The 24,003-nt window shown below is 44.8% G+C and overlaps 1 protein-coding gene across 4 annotated transcripts in view; it reads left to right on the forward strand.

The window, feature by feature from the left end:
* The window catches only part of FBXO42 (F-box protein 42), a 49,780-nt gene that overhangs the window by 4,766 nt on the left and 21,011 nt on the right, over nt 1-24,003 (forward strand). Inside the window, exons 1-4 of one of the 4 annotated variants that reach the window (XM_052792262.1) lie at nt 8,954-9,016; nt 10,974-11,240; nt 13,645-13,761; nt 20,782-20,916. In XM_052792262.1, the coding sequence (XP_052648222.1) occupies nt 10,991-11,240; nt 13,645-13,761; nt 20,782-20,916 (502 nt within the window). In that variant the 5' untranslated portion in view covers nt 8,954-9,016; nt 10,974-10,990. Of the gene's footprint in view, nt 1-8,953; nt 9,017-10,973; nt 11,241-13,644; nt 13,762-16,108; nt 16,195-20,781; nt 20,917-21,067; nt 21,322-24,003 lie in introns of those variants that run through there. The other 3 variants (XM_052792259.1, XM_052792261.1, XM_052792260.1) reach the window with 3 other exon arrangements.

Consider the following 24,003-nt stretch of genomic DNA (forward strand, 5'->3'; position numbering starts at 1 on the left):
GGGGACACGTGGGACGCTTTAGCCCTCTCTGAACCTGATTCTTGGGTGCTGTGGAATCCCAGCGTTTCATAATACGTGATAATAGGTGGTTTGCCCCCCTCTTGTGCCCGGTACGATGCCAGGCTGTGCTTATCAGTTAAAGGGGTGCCCGTTGGGGTGGTGGGAGTGCTCGTGTTTGGGATGTTAACAAAGAGAGATCTTGGGCTACTGGGGCAAGCTGAGTGTTTGATTAAGAGGTAGGGATGAATTTGAAATTAGCCCAATTTCCCTGAATTTTTATTTGCTTATTAACTTAATGTGGATTTGACTTCCATTCTTTTGTCTTCTCTTAGTATCTAATACCTAGTATTTTTAAGCCTCACTGAACAACTAGACTTGAGATATGGCATATAGAATAGATAACCCTTGCTTTTCTCAGTAGTGATGCATCCCTAACTTGCAGTGCTTTTGCTTCTCATTCTGCATTGCCGCCTTCATTAGCTGAAAAAAAATTCTAATAAAGGAAGGCAAATTCTCAAAATGTGTGGAAACAGCAGCAAATCCTCATCAAGCCTGCTGGGTGGGTCAAACTCTAGCTCTTGTGAAATCTATTTTAAATTGAACTGCTGGGCTGTATTTTCCTGTAGGTGGCTCAGTTGCTTGTGAGGTCTGCTCAGTGGTGGTGTTGCTCCTGTTTGCAACCCCTCACGCTGAGGTGCGTGGGTCTTCCCTGTGGCTTTAGCCCTATTTCTTTGTCCTTTAAAGCCTTGGTGTTGAAGGGGATGCAGAGCAGTCCTTCCTGGTTTATAATAATAGGGTTGCAATCGCCACCACCGCATGGGCTGTTTTGCACGCTCATATTGCTGAAGAGGAAAGTATTTATCCTTCCCATCTGCTTTACCTCTTGTAAATTTAAATGAATCCTCTGTTGCTCACTTTAAATGACATTGCTGTTTTCTGGGAGCTGGTTGGGATTTTCCCCCACCAAGATGCTGGTTAATGGGAGAAATGTGTTTAGCAGAAGCTGTAGCGCCAGGAGAACAGCTCTCCCAGTGCTCACTGCCAGCAACATATTGACAGTGAATAAAAGAGACGCTGTCTAGACTGCCAGTCACTGAGCTAACGACAGCTCCGCGGAATTTTGAGCAACGAGAAGACACGCTGCCTCAAAGTCAGCCCCACCTTGAAGCTGATGTTTGCCTCTTTTCCGGGCTGTGGCGATGCCCTTCGACACATGCGTCTTGTGCTTGTCGACCCTTAGGCACCGTTCTTCTCGCCATCCTCATTGCACAGTGTGACGGGGGGGGGGTATGTGGTCTTATATTTGCAGAGATTGACGGGTGTTTGCCCTCCCTAGTTAATATCTTCTGCTAAAAAACCCCAGTGATAAATTCAGCTGTGTTCTGAATTTATACGCTCAAGCCCTCTTCATGGGTGTCGAGGCAAGTGCTTAAGCTCCATTGCTTTTCATAAGTCTTGCTCTTTTCCGTCACCCTTTTGTGTTTTGATTAGTGTGTCTTTGTTTCCAGTTCACCTGTCAAAAGTAAAACAGAGCTCTTGGTGCTATCTGCATATTCATCTTAACTCTGGAGAGCCGGTGGCCTAATTTCTTCAGTGCAGGTCAGGGAGCCAGAAACCTCCGGTATTGTAATCCCAGTGCTGTCGAGGGCTTGCTTGACCTCGGCTTCTCGGTGCTTTTGTTCCTTTACCTATAAAATGGGGTTAATTACCACTGTGGCGCTTACGAGCCAGGCGCTGGGACACCCACAGATGCTGCACTTTTGTAATGTGTGAAGGCGTTTAAGGTTGTGTTGGGCAGGTACATGCTAATGTGGCCAGAGGGTTTTCTGGCTGGGTGTATCTCTACTGATGTAGACTCCTTTTTTGCCACCATTGAGAGAGAAAAAATATTTTCTATATTGTTGCAATTGCTGTTTAGCAAACAGATCTGCCTTTAAATTCTCTTTGGTGTGATCCAGCCCTGCTCCTGGGCAATATTTGCTAGATGGTTAACTCCATAGTTGGCAGCTTTCATCAAAGGCTTTGCACCGAGAATTACACAAACTAGTTTGAAGGCGGCGTACAAATTTATTTGATGTGATTAGGTGAGTGGACATTGCAAAAACACACTTTTATTGTTAGACACACAATACATGTTACAGCTGAGCAGCTCATCTGCTAGGAGTTAAGATCGGGAGGACAGCATCATTTGCAGTGCTCAAACGCTGATAATGTCCATGTCGAGATGGTATTAGATATCTTGGTACCCTGCTTGCTAACAAAGATAGAAACATTGCATCAGCGACCTGCTGCGAAGTCAGCAGTCTGTCTGAAAGCTGTGGATATCGATTTAGATTAAACCTTGGCTACTGAGCCTACACTAATACATGGCTTTTTCCAGTGCATCCTTCTTTTTTGGCCTGGAAGTCAGTATCCTTGAGCTCATCTTCACTTCAGATGAAATGTCTCAGGGCTGCTTGTGACTTACATTTCTTAGTTGACAGAGGAATGTTGTGGTTTGTGAATTTAGGCTGCAGAATAACTTTTGTTTATTGCAAAAATGAAATTCTTCCATACTCCTCCTCCTTCACATGCGTGCGCTAAGCCAAAGACCATGTCGTGGGGGGAAACCAGAGGCTTGAATGGGAGCACTTGCCTGACAAGTTGCCTCGCTGGTAAACCCTGACCTTGGCCTAGCATTTGCTTAACTTAATTTTCCTGACCGCTAAAATTTCATTCTTCGTTCCCGCAGCAAAACATTAAGCCTGAATTTTGCAGCAGTGTTGGAAACCTAAATCTTGACTGGTTGTCCTACTGCTTAAAGCAACAAGAGATTGCCTGATTTACATGGACAGCATTGCAGCATGGGTATTAACACTGATTATTTAAGTCTCTTGAAGTGCTAGTAGTTTCTGAAGGCAGTCGTGTGGAGCAGTGTGTGTCTGTCTCTCGATGGGCTTTTGCTAGGGTTGGTTTTTTGGAAGCACGGCTTATGGAGTTTGCTTTCTCTCTCACACTAATTCCTGATCCTGTTGCCCCTTTCTGTCCGATTCATCAAAAGGATAAATGTCTCAAAGATCCTAAGTTCCTGCAAGTTTCACAGGACAGGAAAGGGAGAGGAAAGACCCTGCTGAAGGCAAGAAAGCTCAAAATCCTGGAGACCAGAGGAACTACCAGGCAGGAAAAAGGTTCGACCCCCCAGTCCAATTGCTGCAGGCGGCAGAGGCTCACCCGCAAGTGATGCATTGGTAGGAAATGACATTTTGCTGCTTCCCGAGCTGCCTGTTTTGCTGCCTGAGCTGGAGGAGGTGGATGTGATCCAGGGCTTTCCCGGCCAAGGAAGTCGTGCGCCGGGTCGGATTCTGACACTTGCTGCAGGCTGCTTTCCTGTGGCAGTGTTTGCTTGACACGTGGGCACCTCGGGGACTGCGGTTTCCTCCATGTGGGCAGCAGTTTAGTGGGAATTGTGCTGTGAGCAGCTGTTTGGATTCATCGGGTTATACTGTGCAAAGAAAAGATTTTATTAAAAAAAAAAAAAAAGTAACTGCACTGAATAAGCATCTGACGCAGCCTGTCAAAAAATCAGGAATTAAGTCACCCAATATGTTTGGGTACCTCCTAGTTTTGTTAGCAAACCCTTCTCTAAGATATTTCCATGCTTTACATGTAATTATTTTGCCTGAGCAGGTTTTCTGGGCTGTTTGGACATAGAAATGGGCATTGGCCTGTATGGAAGTGTAAATACAGAAATTATCTTTCCGCATTGTGTTTTCAGACTTATTTTTTGTACCATCAAAACGGGACTGGTTTTTAGATCAGTAGCATGTGTTTTCCTTGTGGTTCAGCTGTAAATTTGCCTTTGTTTGCCTGAAACCTTTATAGAGATTAACCAATTTTAGTGGCTTTGGTAGGTTTCAGAGAAGTCTGTAGAAGAAAGTAAGGAGTGCTGTGTCATTTTTCAGGCTGTCCTCAAAATAATTAATTTAACTGTAGCTTTCCAAGTGCTGCCTGTGAGGTCCAGACCTGCTGCTCTGTCAACGAAGGAAGGAGGTGACAATTATTTCCAGAGTCTGCCATTGTGTGTTTGCTTGGTGTTATCGAGCAGGAGTTCTTGATGATGAATCATCACAGGTGGGTTTGGATAGGTACTGAAAATCGCATCAGATGTTTTTATCTGGGCAGCTGCTGTGTAAACTGTTTATCTTCAGACAGAGTATGTTGCAACAGGAGAAGCATCTGCATGTTTTCTTGTAAAATCCTCTATTTTCAAGTCTCAAAGCCTTTTATTTGCTTGTTCAGGGATCATTTTCGTTTTCTGGCTGGCATGCAGTTTTGCCTTCATTTTGAAACGAATCATGATTATTTGTTTTGCTAGAAAAAGTTCAGGCAAGAATAATTTTAATTAACGGTTTGCAGGGAGTCGGTAGAGGGAGTGTGTGAGCCTGAAATACTACTTATTTACGGCCCTGCAAAATTTAGGGGGATTTCAGTAGAGAGGATGAATTGTAAGAGCACACCTAGATACAGACCCAGCCAATTATTGCACCTGAGCAGAACAGTTTTCCAAACAGGCCAAATTTGGGTCACAGTTAATGGAATGACCCATTCTATGTTTGGAGAACCCCAGCTAGGGTTGATATTCAGACGTCCTAATTTTTGGCTTGGTTGGAGGGATGTAATGTTGTTGAGCGATTACTGAGATTTCGGAGTTGGAGGCATGCACATGGAGGCTTGAATTTTTATCAGGGAAACCCAGAGAGCGTGGTGCTTTGTGTCTAGATGCCTGGCCCACCCAGATCACGTTTTTAACCTAAGGGTAAATGTATTTAATGCGCAGTGTGATTAAATTGGGGTTCGTTGGCCAATAGCATGTGTGTGAGCTCAAGTGGTACCTAAATAAGTAATGTAACAGCTTCTTTTGTGCTGCTAGTGCTTATCAAGCCAGGTTTCAACAGGTTTTAAACAACTTAAGCTGTTTTAAGGGTAATAATGCTGTAAAAAGAAACTCAAGTCTTCAAATCCCGTTAATTAGGGATGCATCTGGGGGGGTTTGTTGCATGTTGGAGATCTCGGCTTGTTCAGTGGCGTTCTGCAGGGATATCTGGAGGTGGACTTCATGCCTTTGCTTTTTGGTCTTGTTCTTGATTTGTTAATATTTTATTAAGATTTTCGGCCAATTTTGAGGTTTTGTCCTGTTTATTCCATTAGCAAATTCAAATGACAGATTTTGCTGTGTACACCTGAAGTGCAGTGTCATTAAACTCTGCTGTTTCCTTTTGTTCAGATGAACCGTACACTAATGACAAGTATATAAAACATGTGCTACCTGGGTTTGTATTCCTATAATAAATCCAGAATAAACCTCAAATTTTCTTCCTCATTTTCAGTGCTTTAATTTTGTAGGAAGATAGATTAGGCAGAATTTATTTTTAAGTTGCTGTGCTGTTTGTGTAATAAATCTTGCTGCGTAATGTTATATTACTACTGTTTTTTTTTCCTGAAAGCTTAGAATAAAAATGAGCAGGAATATGGAATAGCTGATGGTCAGCCTGTCATCATTGGGGTGGGAGGGATTTCTGGTAACTCTCTATGCCTTTTTATTACAATAATATCAATTAAAATTCAGTTGTAATCGTGCTGTTTCATTACAGTATGGTACAGGTTAAATGGCATTGTAAAATGAAGTCACGTAATTTTGAATTTGTCTCTGGAATCTCTATAAAAATACTGGTTTAACAGGCAAAACACGTGGCAGGGAGCTAGTACTGAAAGATATATATTTGACTTTTCAAACTTGCAGATGGAATTTAGGAAACCTTTATTTTCATGGGTGAAGCTAGGTCTTATATGAAAGAAAAAAACAATTTCCTGTTGAAAGGCAGCTAAAGGAGGCGGAGGGGGAGAGGAAAGCTGTGCTTCAAAGAACTTGTAATTGCCTGTTTTGCAGGGATAAGGAGAAAAGCACGGTGCAGGTATCCTCGAGGTCTCACTCGTTCATCTGGGCATGATGCTGGTGCGGCAGCGCATACAGGATATTGCTCATCGTTCGGTTTCCCAGAGGCTTTGTTTTCTTTTTTGACTAAAATCTGCTTTTTTTCCACTGTTGAACTTGTCTAGCAGTTGATTTTCAAATGCATCAGCTCTAACTGGTGCAAGTTTTGGAGGACTAGAAATGTCATCTTATTTAATGGTGTTTATCCCTACTCCAAATCCTGTAACTCCTGGAGACTTTTTACTCCCTGTGCCATTGCTTTCATAAAACAGTGTGCTTCTACCTAGGAAATAGTACTTTATTTTTCCTCTTATATCTCTAAAAAAGGGCTCAGGGCTTCTGTAGAGCAACTTATAGTAGCAAAAGCCAAATTGGAAGGGGGGAAGCTGCCATCGAAGTCGTTAATGGCACAGCTGCATGAGACAAACAATAAAATACTGTGCAAAAATAATCCTTCCAAATACAGACAGGAATTTTTTTTCAAGGAAAGCAGCCTAAGACTTATTATTAAATGTGTCTGTCTGATGGAATAGGCTTGTTTTTTTAAACTGGCTGAGAGAATAAGCCTAAAAGGTCTAAATGTCTCCATAAATGCTACCCGGCTGTGATGGGGCTGCTGACAAGTAGAATAAGCTGTTGGAAAGTATGAGGAAGAGTCTGGAGGGGCTTAGAGGCAGTTGCTATCTTCCACCCCTAAATTAACGCCATAGCTTCTGATTGCCAAGTGCAATTAACCATTCTGTTCTGCAGAGTCCCTTTCTCCTTCCAGCCGAAGCAGTCAGCCAGCCAGGGCTGGGTCCTTTCACACACCTTTATTATTTTTTTCCTGGGTGAGAACATAGCTTCTATGATTATGTTTGGAGAGAGTATTTTTTGTGGCATGTGAAAATGAGCATTCCCTTATGCGTAATGTGCTCTGACTCAGTACTATTGCATGGCCTCTTATTTTCATTCAAGAACTTTCCCTTGGAGGCTTTTTTCCCCTAAAAACTGTTGACTGAAAAAAAAAAAAAAAGCCAGGTCAAAACCCCTGCGGGTTCAAGCGCTTCTTAAAACAGCTGAGACTTGCAGAGAAGAGGAGGTAGCTCAGGATGGGAACCACTGATGCCACCCACGCCTGTGAATTGGGGTCCATGGGACCAGGAGAGATGCCTGCAGGTAGGAAAACCTTTTTGGGTTGAGAGGGGTTTTGCAGGAGCAGGCTGCTGGCTGCCTGATGTCGCTACCAGGCTTCGAGAAGTGCTTAAACCTGGTGGGTTTTTTTGCCTGCATTTAATGTTTTTCACCTGTTTGTTCCACTGCAGCAAATAATCACTTTAGCAGAATAAATAGCAGGTTCTTAAATAATATCAGGAGGGGAAAGAGGGGAAATTCAAGTGCTCTGAAAGGAGGAAAAGAGTTATAAAATGTTTTGCCAACTGGCAAAGACACAGCTTTTAGGAAGGGCCAGGCAAATTTGATCAGTGCTGGCAGAGCTCTGTTTCGATTGCCCTTCTAGTGTTTCTTTATGTGTTATTTTAAGCAGCTGCGATTCCTCCTTGGTAGGGCTTTAGGCTAATTTCTGAATGCTGTAAAACATTTCTGCTGCTGGAATATAAAGGCACGTCTCTGGGACCAGGAGAGCTGTAGGGTGCAAACTATAATACAATGCTTCAAGGGGCTCATGTTGGCCTTCACAGCGATCGATCCAACCAGAACAGGGCTCCTGGATCTGTCCCGGCGAGTTAATTGAATTCCATGTACTTTTGGATGAGACATGACTGCTTAAATCCCTTCACTGCGGCTTTTTGAGTGCTTGGAGATTAATTTTAGCCCACTTACAAACTGAAGCCCGGCTCAGTGCAAGCAGAGAGCACCTAGAGAGCCAGGATGAGTGAGAAAACACCTACTGCATCCACCCTAAATCCAAATGGGACAGAAACACTCTGTTCTGCTCTTCAAATAACTAGTAAAAACACTGGCATGGGATTTTCTCCCATGGATCTACTGAATAACTGGTAATAGGAGCTGGCTGGGATGCTTTAGCGCTTTCTTACTGACTGCCTGGATTTCTTTTTTGATGTTGGAGCAGGGTTATAGGACAGGGCTTTTGCTGCTTCGCAGTCTGGGGGTGCTTATTCCCAGCCTGCTGCTCCTGTGCCATAAGAGCAAAATCTGCATCTGTGATAGGTCAAGCTTGAAGGGTTATTTTGACGGCGACTTGCCTTTTGGGAGTTGAGTTTATTGCTAGTCTTCTTTTCCTTAAGAAAAATAACACAGCGTGGGTGTGAAAACTTGGAGGGTGTTTTTTTCTTACATTCAAACATTTAGAAAACGAGGATCTAGCACAGTAGATGCATTTGAATATTTATAACGTTATCAAGTGGTCTGGTAAGACCAGACAAAACTCAGCATGGCTTCTCCATCCCCAGATCTCTACGAGCATGTGCTGTTTGAGGCATTGAGGGGTTTCCCTGCTCCTCCTGCCTTTTTAAAATGGGTCTTAGAGATGCTTTTCTAACCCCCAAGCTGTTTTGCCCCTATGATTAACTTGCTGTGTTGTGTTGTTCCCAAGCCTGCTCCAGAGGATCGAAATTGGGATTTAATAATTGGGAAAAAACCCTTGCTAGCTGGGCGTTCATTCCTGCACTTCAGCTGACTTCCTCCAGCAGGTTTTGGACGTTATTTAGAGGGTAAATAAAAGCTGTTGGGAAACACACAGAATCTTTGCTTCTAAACCTTAATAACACAACAGATGTCTTGTGTGAACCTGTTGAGTTGAGGCTTATGTTCGGTGTTGTCACCCACAGGTGTCCCATTGTACCTGATCTGGATGCAAATGTACTTCTGATTGGGTTTTTAGCATTTTATTTAGGGTGTGAAACGCCTTCTGTTCCGCCTGGGTAGATGTGTTGCTCTGTTGTCCCAAGCCATGAGATAGGGACCAACCCTCCTTCCTCCAACCTCCCTGGCTTGAGTACAACCGCATCCTGAGGTTGGAGTACTGGGAGCCTTTGGCTTCCTGCCATGCCCTGTCAAGATGGAAATTGGCACATGCGCTTCATGGTAATAGATGCTTTTACTTGGAAAAGACCCAACCCTCTTGGTTTTTTAATTTTTTTTTTTTTGTGAGCTCTGCTTTTTTTTTTTTTTTTTTTTTTAGTTTTCCATTTCTTAATCTTTGGGAATTTGTGTATTATCTGCTGCATAATGCAGTTTGCTGGCAGCAGCAGCAGTGCTTGTGTCAAAGCGTTTGGGTTTCAGCCTTTCTCTGTCATAACATTGACTCTAAGAAGGATTTCTGACACGGGAAAGTGTGCTGAGCATCTGTTAGGATGATAACTGTAAGTTTAATTTTGATGTGGTTTCTACTGAAGATTGACAGCCCCATGGATTTTCTGAAGTTGCTTCATCAGGGAACCTGACAAAAGTGGAGAGTAATGCTGTCGAACATAATTTTTCTGAGCATGAATTAGTTGTCATGGCAAGCTTTTCTGCTCTGCATCTCTGCTCTCTGCTATTCCCATGGCTCTTCAGCTCGGTGTATGCTGGGATGGGAAAACCCTGGGTTTAGCTGGGGAAGATGGTAGAGTTTGCATTGCTGGAAGCTTATAGCAGCTTAGTTTATTCCTGATAGCTAGGTAGCTTAAATTCCTCCCATCCATATTTTCTGTGATACTAAGAGTTTGGTAAAAATAAGATACTATATACTTGTATTTAAGTATGTTGGGCAAAAAGCCATGTCTTGTCTTCCCTCTTGAGGAGTGGGTTTGCATTCTGGGCTTGCTGCAGATGGGATTTGTCCCATGGACTGTGTTGATCTGCATCCCATCATCCTAGTCAGTCTGGGACCTGGGGGTGGCTGGGCAGCCTCTGCCTTGTGGTGTCGGGAGAAACTCACGCTGAACGACGTAAGAGCTGAGAGCTTACCCTGTGTTGGGTCCTTCGTTACAACCTGCTGTGCTAGGAAAGGATAATAAAGGGAATTTGTAATTGCAGTTTTTGGAAAAGAAAGTCCCTGTGTCATCCTTGTGAGTTATATTGGTTTGAGCTATTGGTGCAGGTATAGTCATGGAGCCGTTGCGTCCCTTGGTCTTCACCCAGCAGTGTTGGAAGGGAAAACTATTGCCGCTCTCCCCAAAACAGGTCAGCTGCTTCCTAGGAAATAGGGTCCAGGGATTTGTTTTGCAGTGACAGGCATGGGTTTAACTGCACACCTTGCCAACTGGCCGAATTGGACACAGGCGCTCATTAAGATGGATTTATTTCATGATGTATTTCTGTCATCGGTACGTTACCTTATGCTTAAGACGTTCTGAATAGCTGGAGATGCAATATTCTATATTCCAGCCTTTCAGCAGCAGTAAATCCTGTGGGGGTTTTTCTTTCCTCACCTACTGCCAGTAAGAACTACGTGCAAGTATTTAATAAAAAAAAAAAAAGAAACAAGGGGGGTGTTAAGGGAGAAGGAGACAGGGATTTTCCCCCCCCTGCATGCTGCTGGGAAGTTGCTTGGAGTAAAGCAGGCTTGCTGGCAAAACTGGTTTTGCGGGGGAGGAGGGGCTGCAAAGCTGTCCCTTCGATCCTGTTTCGCTTTGGGTTGCTCTTCATTTGGTGGGGAATCCCTTTCCCTATCACTGCCTGGCCCCACAGTGCAAACCAACCAGGGCCACCAGTGCGGCACTGTGATGCCTTCTCGGGCCCAGCAAGGAAGCAGGGGTTTCCTCCAGCAGGATTTGGTTTTTTTTTTTTCTCTCTGGTACAGTTTGTAGGCGACAGTAGGGCTGAGAGTGGCAAGAGATTAAATGGCCTGGGAGAATGCTGCGCCAATGGAGAACGGCTTGTTCCTAAACCATGTTCAGCCTGCTTCAAACCTTTGCAAAAACCACGTCCTTGACTTGGAGTTTGCTGGGCAGAGCTTGACATAGACCTTTGGTGTAGCATACATGGCTTGCAGATACATTTCTGATGCTATTAATTTTCTTTGTGACCTTACTGTTGTCTTTTTTTTCCCCCCTTGAAGCTGTGAAGTGGAATGCCATGGCCAGTTCCTCGGACAGTGAAGATGACGGTTTCATGGCTGTGGATCCAGAAGACGCTGTGGTTGAAGGGACAATGGAGCAAGATGATGAGCCTCATGCTGAGCTGGAGGTCGAGGAGACCAGGCATAACAGATCAATGTTGGAGCTCCCAGAAGAGGTTTTGGAATATATCCTCTCCTTCCTTTCGCCCTATCAGGAGCACAAAACCGCTGCCCTTGTCTGCAAACAGTGGTATCGACTAATCAAAGGTACAAATAGCTGTAATGCGAGTGCATTTTTTTAATTGTGGGAAGACGGATTTGTATCTCAGCTCTCTGCCTTTTTTTAGCCTCACCTGTTGTTTTCCCCTCAAACTCAGAAATTTGACTTCTGCAAAATGCCAGAAAAATAGCTACAGCCGTCGGGTCACTTGCTTTGCTCAAGGCTAATAACAATGCAGAATTGAGCCCCTCAGCCTCTTTTGAAGTATAAAAGAGTGAAACCCCAAGAACCCCCATGACAGAGCAGCTCACGTTGCTTTTGAATGCTCCCCGTGTGCTGCTGATGTGCAGCACTGTTGACCTTGCATTCAGGCTTCCTCTCCGCCACACAGCAGCCCCAGTTGCCAGTGTCCCATGTCTGATGTGGCTGTAATTGTGCTTCGTTTGTGTCTTGCTCAGTAATTAACATTCCCAAAGCTTATGCTTTCGGCTGGAAACAAAACCGTGTCTGGTTCTTACAGCTCTGCTGAAGATAAGTGGTATATAAAATCTACATTAATACAGATCTACATATTCAGACTTCCTGAAAGAGTAGCCCTGAGATACAGATACTTCACTTCACCTCTGTGCAGCATTAATTCTGAAGCCTTATGGGGATATTTTAATGCTAGATATATATGATACGACAAATAGGTAGGTAAAGTTTGGACAAGGATACAAGCAAAGCTATCTGCTTTGGTATTTTTTGAATACATTGGATGATTTCTGTTTCTGTTGGAGACACGTGTTTTGATTACAAGCTTCATTAAAAAACAAGCAGTTTAAGAGGAGACCACAGTTAAATCTGTAGGAAATGAGGCACGCTGCTGCACGAGGGTAACTTGTTTCTTCTGGAAAACACAGAGCGGGTGTCAGGTGAGAAAAAATGCCTTTGGCAGGTGTGTGGGGTGATGTCTAATTTGTGGACTTCTCCGCACATGTGAAGCATTGCTCAGATTCCAGGCATTTTCTGCCTTGCCCAGAGTTTAACAGGCTGGAGGTTAAAAAAACACAGCTACTTCAGAAGCGAGCATTGCACAAAATTACTCTTTTTGCATAATTTTGGGTCAGCAGCAGCCCACACCCCTGTTGAAAGATTTTCAAGTGTCCATAGCCCTCAAGTTGCTGCTTGGGCATGCTTTCTCACTCATGCTTGTTCCTGGAGCAGCCTTAAGAGATGCAAAGGAAGCAGCTGGAATGAACAAGCACCTGGTGATTCACCCCAAAAGAGACTGTGGGAAACATCCCTGGAGTGGAGGGGAGGGATGAGCAGCCTGAGGCACAGTGTGGCATGGGAGTGAGTTGTCCAAGTCTCAGGGGATGAGTGGTGCTGGGCGGCTGTGCCATTTTTGTGGCAATTATAGCAAAAAAAGGGAGTGTAATTGCTAACCTGCACTCTGTGAAGCAGAGAGGTCACTTGAGGTAAACGCTTGATTTGTTTTCTTCTGGTTAATTTTTCCTGTTTGTCAGGATACATCTGCTATGAAATACTATAGTTCACATTACATTTCCCGCATGATTCTCGGGGACCAGCTGCTTGAGGACCCTGGGCTTCATTTTTTTTTAAAAAACTTCCTGCTTTATATCCCAGAGTGTGACTTCTTGCTGGGGGTGTTCCTGGCACAGGGCTTTCAGTAAGCAAATCCTTGGGAAAAAGTCTTCGCAGGTTGTGGCATCCTCAGAGTGAGGGCTGCCATAGCATAGCGGATGCCGCCAAGCATCTGCTGAGCCACTGCAGTCGTAAATCTTCACCAGACCCTTTTCCTTCCACAGGGAGTAGTCTCTGGCCCCTCTCAGCACAAACGCAGACACATGTACTCCATACACAGAGTTAATTGCAGCTCTGGGGCTGGCCTGCTCCGCGGAGGAGCTGTTGTCGGCCAGATCCACTCCCTCACACAGCTAAGGAGGAATATTTTCACCTAAGACACTGACTTTTATCACTGATGTCTCCTCTCATATTTATTTTAGATTCCCATGCAGTAGCTGTGTGTGTGCTCTTAAAAATTCATTATTGCACCTTATTTGTCCTCAAAGGTCCATTAAGGGAAGGGTAGCTGCTCTTCTGGGGGTGTGATTAGGGGACAGCAGGCTTGCTTTGTAGCAGAGAAGGCTGAAAACCAGCTCTGCGAAGTCATCACACGTGCTCACGTTTCACAAAGGCTTTGCTTTACCAAGCTAGAGCTGACAGATACTGGAAATGCAGTGAATCAGTTCAGTGAACGCTGCTGATTTTCCACATTTGCAGTGTCCCTATTCTTTATTCTCTTTAATCCTCTGAATTTCCACCAGCATATTTATGATCTAAGTACAGGGGTTCTTCATAATTGCTGTCATGCTGCTTGTGCAACTGTGCAGGCACGGTTCGTTCCTGACATGCCCCAAATTTTGCTAACGTCTTGTTTTTCCCTAGGTGTGGCCCATCAGTGTTATCACGGCTTTATCAAAGCAGTGCAAGAAGGAAATATTCAGTGGGAGAGTCGCACTTACCCCTACCCTGGCACCCCCATCACGCAACGCTTCTCGCACAGTAAGTAGCTGCTGGGAAAAGCTCTGCTTGCCCCGATTTGCAACAGGAACCTGCAGCCAAGGGGTTTGTGCTGCATCGCTTGGGATGTAGCAGTGCTGCATGTGCCTGTCACTACAGCAATTTCAGTGGGTCAGTGTAACACACAGATCTGCCAACACAAGCACTTTGCACAAGAATAGGGATTCGGTAGCTGCTAATCGTGGTAATTGGCTCGTTGCTCCTAGGAAATGTTAACAGAGCTAGGGTGGGATTTTGGCTTTATGGTTTTGCAAATTTTACACGCAGGCTTCTTTCCGCAGCTCCCCTTTGAGTCTGAGCTTTGTGTCCTCTTCAATAGAAACCTCACTTAGCCACTAGACTCAAGTCATTACCATCAAAGCCAATGAGTTTGCATACCCACAGCACTCAGGGATGTACGCTGGCTGCTTTTACAGCAGGTCATCTTCTACATCTGTGAGTAATCTAATTTGAAGGAGGCTGAGTGTGGCTTGCTTCAAAATAAAACAGAACTGCACATGAGAAGCAAGTGTATTTGCTGATAGAAGTAAGCGATTCAGTCAACAATGCCACTTAACGTATGGGTGAATTTTTGCCCTGCTTCCGAGTTTCTGGAACAGAACAGAAAAGCATTTCCCTTAGGGGAAAGATACTCAAATAAAACTTGTTATTTGTACTGCAGTAGCATCAAGCTGCCTCAGCCTGCTCTGCCAGGTGACATAGTCGAATATGACAAAAATTCAGTCCTTGTGGCTTTGTCACTGGGTCTGAGCCCTCTGGGAAGCAATTCTTCAGGGGTGCAAATTTCATTTTTCTAAAGGTAAATAAACACGGTGTAAGCCATGTGACTCCAAGCAGGCATAAAATTTTCATATTCCCAAGTAATAATTTATGAAGCAACCGATGCATAGCCTCCTGCCGAGACAAGTCCAGGAGACACTGTGGGAAGCTCTGGTGAAGTCACTGGGCTCTTCAAAGATTTCCTTGTCCTCCTAAAGAATAAAAAGGGTACCACTGTTCATAGCTCGTTTTTAAGCGGCTGTGTTAGTAAAGTGCTTATTAGTGACTTGCAGATTTGCATGTATTTTCCCTTCAATTTTTGCAGCCTTTTTGCAACTGGTGAGTTTTAAGGCTAGCTAGAAGCTACCTGAGAGGCCCAAATATTGCACCAAAGACTGCTGTGTGCTCTTTAATTTATTCTGCTGCCCACCAGGGGCTTCCTCTGAGCGTGCCGCAGTTACGCTCTATCCAAAACGAGTTGTCTTACTAAAGCCAGTGCCCTCGGAGCATGTAATCTCTATTAGCCTCGCTATTTGATGGTGGCTCTGGTCAGCCCTCGGTCGCTACAGAAGCGTTATTAATGCACTTTACGCACAGAAAGCTAATCTGGATTAACTTGTTCGCTGACTTAAACTGATTTTTTTTTTTAAGCAGTTCTCTAGATCTGCGGTATCTGCTTTCCCTACAACAAAGTGTTGCATGTTTGTGGGTGGATTCCATATTAAACTGAGGCTACAAGTGATTAATTGCAGAAATTCAAACTGAATCTCTAAACCTATGACCTAAAATACTGAGATTCGGAGAGCTGAGATAAAGTAAGAACAGGAGGTTTGGGGAGGGGGAAGTGAGGGAGTACTCACAAAGCCCTTTTTTAGGGGTGTGAGGGATTTGCCAGGTTTTGTGGGAAGACGTCATCTACCAGGCATGAGTCATTTGAAGTCAACAGGCAACAGTAGCTGGCATGAAAGAAGTGGCTAGGGCTATCTTTCTTCTAAGATTTATTAGAAATATCCCAGAAGTGCTCATATGGAGCATAAAAGGACAAGTGAGAGAATTTTAAATAGAGGTCACTATGTCTTCTATCAATTCTGAAGGGAGTAATAGAAAAACTGTTTGATAAGGAATAATTAATGGAAGTTACTGTCATCTCATGGGGAGGGAACATTTGGCAAGGTCCTTGATCAGACAACTGATAATAAACTTTATGGATGGGCTGTAGATTTTCTAAAGGATTTCATTGAAGCTGCAGAACATGATACAATATCAATTATGCTATTTTTTAGATAGAAATGTACAGGAAGAAATACTTCATGCATAGGTTTTTTGAGCTGAATACCAGGTGTAATGTTTGCAGTAGTCATCTAATTCTTTTTTAGCCCTAATGTATGAGCCTACAAATATCATAGCAGGGCGATGACTCATGTGGTTAAATAACTGGCCGCAATCGGAAAGCGATGTCAGAAGGCACAGGAATGCAGAAACGGAAAAGCAGCAGAGGAATGCCAACCGTTGTGCCAGAAATATTGATCCTTTGATGGGAGAGTGACTAATTTTAAATACTGATTATTTTTTTTCCGTGCAGTCTGGGAAGCATGGCACCAACATGACGACTAATTAAAGCAATTTTGTGGGTTTACCCTGAGAGGCAAGGGAGAGGTAAAAGCTGGAATGTTGTTTGTTTTACAGGATGAGCTGCTTTTCTACCAGAGCTATGGCTCTTCATATCACCTAGCTTTGCTCAATATATCACTGCCTTTTGTCTGCACAGAGTGGCTGCACTGCAAGGAGCAGGAAAATAGTATTTTAGAGAATAAGGAGATAGATGTGGGATTTTATTTTTTCCCCTGAAGATGTGGAGAGCTGGGCTTTCGGAGGTCTGGTGCATTTTTATCATGCCGCAACTTGTGGCATGGTTGGTGTAAACATCTGTGCCAGCCAGCAGGACCGGGCGCTTTCATCTGCAGCCCTACCTCCTCAGCGCCGCCATCCTGCCAGCTCTTGTGCCAAGCACAGTTGGGCGCAGAGAGGTTACCTCCAAAACCCAGCCCCGCGTTGGAGGAAACGGTGCCAGCAGCTCAACGTACAATGCTTGCAGCATCGGCTTGGCAGGGTCCTCCTGGGAACGCCAACACCAAGGGCTGTCAACTTTTAGCTGCAAAGCTGCAGTGCTGTTTTCAGCCAAGGGCTGTGTAGCAATGGGATTTCAATAGCCAAGCTGACTTTTTTTTCCCCTCTCTCTGATGGGAAATACGACCTTTGAACTTGGATGGGTTACTTTATTTGATGTACTCGAAGTTTAAAAAGTCAGTGCCCTTTAATTATCGCAAAGGGCATGTGCTTTGCATTCAGTTTTCCCTTCCCAGTTGATCTCTATTTCAGTTATCTCGCGCTCTGGGTGAAAGTCTCTGATGCTTTGTTATGCAGCACAGAGGAGAAATAGGAACGTGTTCAAAACAAGCTGGCTCTGTGGTCTGTTTAGGTACCAGTGTCTCCAAACATCAGAAATATTTATTCTCTTCATTTCCAGTTACAAAGACATGCCATCTCTGCAATACTGAAACTCTGGGGGACACTAAATTTTACTGGGACTTTAAAAAAAAAAAAAAAACCAAACAACTAAAAATCCCTCCAGTGTTTTCCACCCAAAAAAGAGCTAAAGGCACTGGGGACTTGCACCCTCCTCCCCTGATTTATTCTACTCCTTTGCGAGGCTGGTATAAACTGGAGTTTTCAATTGTGCTTCCTCCCCCCCTAATTTTTTTTCCCAAATTGATCTGTCTTCCTTGGCTTCAGAAGCTTTAAATGGCTTGCTAAGAAGTAGGAAAGCACAGTTTTAAATTATTTTGGTCTAGGATTAAAATACATGCCATGAGGACGTCATGGTGCCTGTCTGGCTGGCTTGCTTTTTAAATCCAAATAGAGGAGAAGAATGCTGCCACCTCCCCTCAAAAATAATAAATGAGCTGTGCTGTGGTGTTAAAGCTCTGCTTGCCAAGCAAGGGTTTGGCATGGGGAGGAGGTAAGAGGCTCTCAACCTGTCATGGTTTAAGTAGTGATTAGATTTCTAAGGAGACTAAACCTTTCAAGAAAGGTTAAGTAGAAAAACCGCAGCATTGCTTTGCAGCAGGTTTTAATTGTATGTACTTAGTGAAGTGCTGGCTGGTGCCTTCCTGGGTGGAGGTGATGTTGCAGCCTACAAGGGGTCTTACCATGTAAAAATGATACAGGGTTGAATCTTCAGGAGTAGGTAAAGCTATAAAAATGCTCTTAATCATTATTTCTTCCTCAAACCCATCCCAGGTAAATCCTCTACACCACTGTTTATATATTCTCCACTCCATTGCGGTAATGAACAGAGCTCCGAAGTGATGTGCTGTGGCGTATAAGTGTGTATTACATTACTTTGGCAAGATGTGGGTTGAGATGAAGACAGTTCAGTTGCACGTAAGGGCGTCGTGTGGATGCACACGGGGCAGAGCTGGGTGGTCTCACCCTATGAGCACATCCAATGTATCCAGCTCCCCCATTCCCGCTGTGTGGTCAGCAAAGCGCCCTGGACTTGTCACCAAAAGCCAAGGGCATGAGGGCTGCTGGCTTTTCAATAGGGGATCTGCATGACAAGCCCCAGGTCAGACAATGGGACCCTTGGCAAAGGCCACACCGGGTGTCATCGCATCCCCCACTGAGCCACGGTATTGTCCGCGGGCACTTGAATGCACCGGTTTACAGCCCGTTGTGATTCTTTCTCGCAGCGGCGAGATGAATATCACTGGTGTATGTATGGGTGGGCTGCGTTAAAGAGCTCTTTCACGCTGGAAGTATGTACCTCCAGGCTGGAAAATTAGGGCCGTGGGGTTGGCCAGGGACGTGCTTGTACTGGTCTAGAGTGAAGCTGGAAGCAGGAACTTCTTGCGGGGATTTGCTCTGAATTGTTTTCTCTTGCTACCAAAAGTAGGTTATCAGGCTTTCGGTCCAGATGCTCCTTTTTTTAGGCTTTTTTTCTTCTATCTTCTTGCTACTGTTTCAAAAAGAAAAAAAAGCCTTTATATCTGTACAAGCTCTGGAGTAGTCCTGTGTCCCGTCAGGTCACCTCATCTGAATCTGGTTTTATTTTTTAACTGGTGATCAGCTGTGTACAATATGTGATGGAGAGGGAAGGAACAGTGCAACTTGCACCCCCGCCATGCATCTGCCTCCACTTTTGCTTCAGCACAGAATAAATATTGGTGCTTTTTATCAAAGCCGCTGTACTTGTGTGCTAACCTTTCATCTTGTCGCTTCTCTTGTGCTAGTTATTTATGACGATACATGGTCCTCATCCTGGAGATGCTCCGTAGAGGGGCTTCTGCATAATCACTAGTGCTTCTCACCTCCATCTCAGACCCAGGGCCAGATGCTGCCCAGTGCCGTGGGCTGCTTGCCTGAACTTTGACTTTTCCTCTTGCTTTTCGAGTTGGGCAATATATTGCTTGTCATCACAAGGGCGATGACTCCTGCTCCCTCTGAGCCCTGGCTGGTACCCTTCAGTGTTCCCAGAGCATAAAACACTGTGGCTTTCTACTATGCAGTGGCGCATGTCTGCATGGATATGATTTATTGTGGTTTTTTCCCCTTGCTAGACTTGATAATGAACACTCGAAGAATCGTTGGGGAGGCCTTGCTCGTGTTGAGAGGCTTGATAGTAGATTTTTATTACTTTTTTTGAGGGTACTTGTGCATGAAGTTGGGCTTTACAGAGAGAGGCTTTGGTTCGCAGTGGGATTCAGGCAGTGAGTCCTCTTTGAGCCGAGTGCTGGTGCTCTCCTGGCTGGTGCTATGGGACTGCACGCAGGATTTAGTGTTTTGGAACCGTCTGTAAGTGTGCTGCTGAATTCCTGGTGTCTGGAGACCATTAAATATATCCTGGGAGATGCAGTAATGAACAGAGCAACACACCGACAAGACAGATCGAGGCTTCAGAAACAAGCTTGCCCTTCATGTCAGCCACACTACACTTTTTACCAAAGCTCTGGGGGAAGAAAGGGAAGAATTTTACAGAAAACCCAAGAACTGAGATTTTTCAGGCTTTGTCAGGTCAAGGGAGGTTTGAATTTCAAACATGTTGCCGTCACATGCAGGTCAGTAGAGCAGACAGCACCCAGCCGATTGGAGGGTGCAGATGCAGATAAACCTGCTGCCTGATCACCTGGACCAGCCCAGGAGCTGAAGTTGCCTTTACTCCTCGATCCTTGGCTTGCAAGCTTAGGAGCTGGTGTGAGTTTGTCTATCAAAGCTGCTGCCGAAGTATAACCTTGCTCTTCCAGTGTCACCATCAAGCACTTGTCCCACTTCTCATGAGTTAGGCAAGATGTGGAAGAGATGCTGCTGCCTTGCAGGGATCTCGAGAATGTGAAAGACGAGTGGTCGTCGTACGAAGTCAATGGGGCTCATTGTGTTTGAGGAGGGAAATGTAGATATTGGGAAATCCTCTTTGTAATTGCAGGGGTTTAATTTTCTGAACACGTTTGAATCTTGCTCATCTTCCAAGGCAGATAAGCTGAGCAAGTCCTTTCTGCTTTATCTTGTTTCATTTACTTCTTGTCAGAGGTGCATGGGTACCATGGGACATTAACTGCCAAAGGCAGATGGTTTTGTTTGGGGCTTTTTTTGCTGCAGAGTTTGGTTTGGGGCCAAAAGCTCTTTATTTCCCTGGGGATCTTTGAAGGGTTGTCAAGTGTCGTGTTCCCTCCCCATTCCCCATCTCACTGCCTAATCCTTTCCCATAAGAGGCAAAGGGAATGCTCACATAGGATGCATGTGTTTCAGTGGTGCTTTTCTATGATGAGATAAGGTGAAATACTGTCAGCTTTGGAAAAAGAGAATAAGCGACCAGGTCTAGGTACACAGGCCAGTTTCTTAGTGTAATTTGGCAACCCTATAAACCACACAAACTAGCTTAGAGAAGGTAAGTGCGCTGAGTGCGTTAATCTTAGCTGATCTAATTAACTGCAAGCTTCTAAGGCAGCTTTCTTTGCACTTCCAGGAGCAGCTCTGCTTGAGGGGATAATTGTCTCGGAAGGTTCTTGCTGGAGATTTACAGTGGTCAGGGATACCCCTAAGCTGGCCCATGGGTTTATTGAAGTTGGGGCAGCCTGTCTGCTTTTCTCCCGTCTGAAAACCAGGGGGAAAAGAAAATCATCTTTTTTTCACCCAAAAGTGCGAAGGTCAGAGAACTGGCTAATCTGTGTGTTTGCTTTTTTTTAGGTGCGTGTTACTATGATGCTAACCAGTCGATGTACGTGTTTGGTGGCTGCACACAGAGCAGTTGTAATGCTGCCTTCAACGACCTCTGGAGACTTGACCTGAATAGCAAGGAGTGGATCCGGCCCCTGGCATCAGGTGAGAGGTGGCAGATGTTCAACTCCCCCACCGCTTTATCAAAACTTACCTTGTCCCCAGGGCTGGCTGGTCTGATTCTGTATTTCTCTGCGTGTTTTATCATTATCTGGCTGGTTTTCAGGTTATATCCTTTTTTTTTTTTTTGCTGCAGACTATGTGTATCCTTGTGCCTGTGGCACCACACTGGGTTGTTTCTCTTTGGAGCAGCTGCTCAGTGCTGGTTCGTGCCATGCAGGATGAGTGACACTTACCTGCAGCCACAAGAGCCTGTGTTGATAAGAGTCGTCCCAAAGCTGAGAATTTTTTTTAATAACTTTGGTAGCTGCCACTTCAGGTATTTTGAGGAGTGGAGGAGACATGCCTGTGCGGGCTGCCCACAGCAACCGGGAGAGCGTGGGAAAACAGGTACATTCCTGTAGTCCACGCGCTCTGAGCAGGGCAGGAAAACGCCACAAATGATTTCCCACACTGGTTTGTGTACTCAAAATGTCCCATGCGGCAGACTTGTTTTCCATTTATTTCTGAATTTGACTAAAATAACTTTGACAAAGGCAGAAGAATTGGGGGAAGCTCTTGGGGGGGATGGAGGGTAATCAGTATTAAGCTAGTCATTTCAGCAAAAGCTTTACATTTAGCAAAGAGCAGGAAGAAGAAAAGGAGCTCAGCATCCACCAAGCACTCCATGCTGACTTGTCTGCTTGGGTGCAGACTCCTTCTGACCCTGCTTCATGCACTCCAAGTATTGTGGATTACTCAGTTACTGTTTAAAGTCATATTTTCTTGTCTGACACTTTTTTCTTACAAAGTCCTCCAAAATCAGATGTTTCTGCGTACTGGTGTTATCTGGGAATTGGTCAGGTGTCGCTTTGAAATGTTAATGTGTAACTTCGTGCTTGATGACCACTTGCTGGATATCAGTCTACACAACTCCTAATATTTTGACTTGATTTTTGCATCTGCACATCCACTGTATGATGCCTACAGGTGAGAATTAAGCTGTCAGGGACTTTAAATGGAGGACAAAAACAAACCACAGTCTACATGTATGTGGAAACTGGCTCTCACTCTTCCTACTTCCCTGCTGTAGCACTCTCCCTCTGCTCAGGGGTGAAGACGCTATGGGTAGCATAAACAGGATACTGGGCAATGCAGACCTCTGCTCTGACCCAGGACATCTATTCTTGCAGTCCAGCGAGTTCTTCCGTTGGATTGAATATGGGGCACGACTCGCAGTCGCGTCAATGAGTCCAGCTGCCGGCACCCAGCTCTGCTCAGTCACTCTCTTGGTATTTCGCAAAGTCAAATTCCCACTGCCTTACTAACAAATAACACTTTTAAAAGAACAAGTCCTGTGGGAATATGTGTCAGAGTTAAGTCCCATGGGAAGATCCCCCGAGGAAATGTTTCTGCATGCTGTCATGAGCGCGTGTAGTGAGATGGGATCACAACTGAAACTTCAGGCAGTCTCACCAAACAGAGAGCGCTCTTGTTCCTTGGTCTTCAGAAGAGATGAGTCACTCCGCACTTGTGCCGGTGGTAGTTTCTTACACATAGCTGCTTTTTTTTGTTTTGTTTTTTGTTTTTGTGTGCCCTTAACCAGAGGGTTGGCACCCGCTGCCTGGGAAAGAATAGTGACTGGAGGGGGCAAAAGCAGAGAGCTTTGAAACTCGGGAGTCAGATGTAAATAAGGCAGGAGGGATTTATTTTAAAAGAGCTGACATTGACTGATTAATGCTGGCTGTGTGTGCAGGCTAATTGCTCGTGGAGGTTGAGGAGGAGTTCCCACACCTGGTCCTATGGACTCTATAGGCTAGGTCTTGCTCCAGAATAAGACAGTGGCTTTTCAACAAGGCCAGTTTTTGCTCAGAGAGGTTTGATCATGCTCTACTTGTGCCCTCATTAAGCATGGGCATATTATCTAATGAGACCTGGGTAGAGCTACCTAAAGGAAACAGGAGCATGGTGCCAGGGCCGTGCTAAATGCCTCGGATGCAGCTCAGGTGAGCTGAAACAACTTCGTCCCTTTCTCCTCTCTGAAGGGCTTTTCCAGGAGAAAACACCCTTTGTTGTTGTTGTTTGTTCATACCTGTTTTCATTTGGGTTTTCTTACTTGCAGGCATTAGATGACATCAGAGCTGGATAATTCACCTCCAGCCTGAGCTGCTGCACTTCACCTAGGAGTAAATATTTAGCCTTCAAAGAAATAATTGGCCCATGTTTCTTTAGTCTCAGAGACGGAGGAGGGAGATAATTGCTTCAAAAAACCCTAATTTTTGAGGTTTCAAAGCATTTTTTTGCTTAGATCTAAAACAATGGCATTGGCTTTCTACTTATTAGGCTGGAGCAGAACAAGAGAGTTTAACGCCTAGCTTTTATGTAGGGCTTTTTACTGGCGGGGCTTAATGGTCTACAAAGGAGGGTGTAAGGCAGCAGGATCTCTATTTTAAGAACGTGAACAGGAATGCCTCTAAACTTTCTCCCTCAAGCTCTTCTGGCCACTTTGGAGATACTTTCCACCTCCTTCACTCCCACATATGAGTCTTGATGGAGCAGGACGGGAGTGATAATTAATGGCCTGTAATATGTGGGAAGCCTGCAATGTTATCCCAGGGTAGGTGGTCCCTGAGAGGCAAGTGCCTTTCTCCATGTGTTGAGGATGCTTTCTTTGCCTTTATTTGCATAATTAATCTGGGCACTTCTTTGACTTTTAGCCTATTTGCACAGAGGGGAATCTGATGGAGGACTGGAGGTGGTTTACGGTGGAGTCTGTTTATCCAGCTAGAGGCAAGGGTTAGTCTTGACTCCTCTATAACTCAAGCTGCAGCATGCTGTTCTTGCAGCAAGGGCGCAGGCAGGATGACTTTGGCGGTGATAGCCTTCTGGTGCTCCCCAGAAAAGAGCTTTTGTGCAGTGGAAATGGCCAGGAAAGAAACCAAACCCCATTTGAAATGGAGACTCCCAGGACTTAATGCAATGGATAATGCAAGAGCTGCAGGGGTTCCCAGGGCAAGGGCTTTGGTGTGGGGTTGCTGACGCCTGGAGTTGGCTAACCCAGGATTTGGCCCTGGAGCTGCTGCGCCGGTGGCC

This window comes from Harpia harpyja, chromosome 7 (genome assembly GCF_026419915.1).
Source record: "Harpia harpyja isolate bHarHar1 chromosome 7, bHarHar1 primary haplotype, whole genome shotgun sequence".
Taxonomy (NCBI): Eukaryota; Metazoa; Chordata; class Aves; order Accipitriformes; family Accipitridae; genus Harpia; species Harpia harpyja.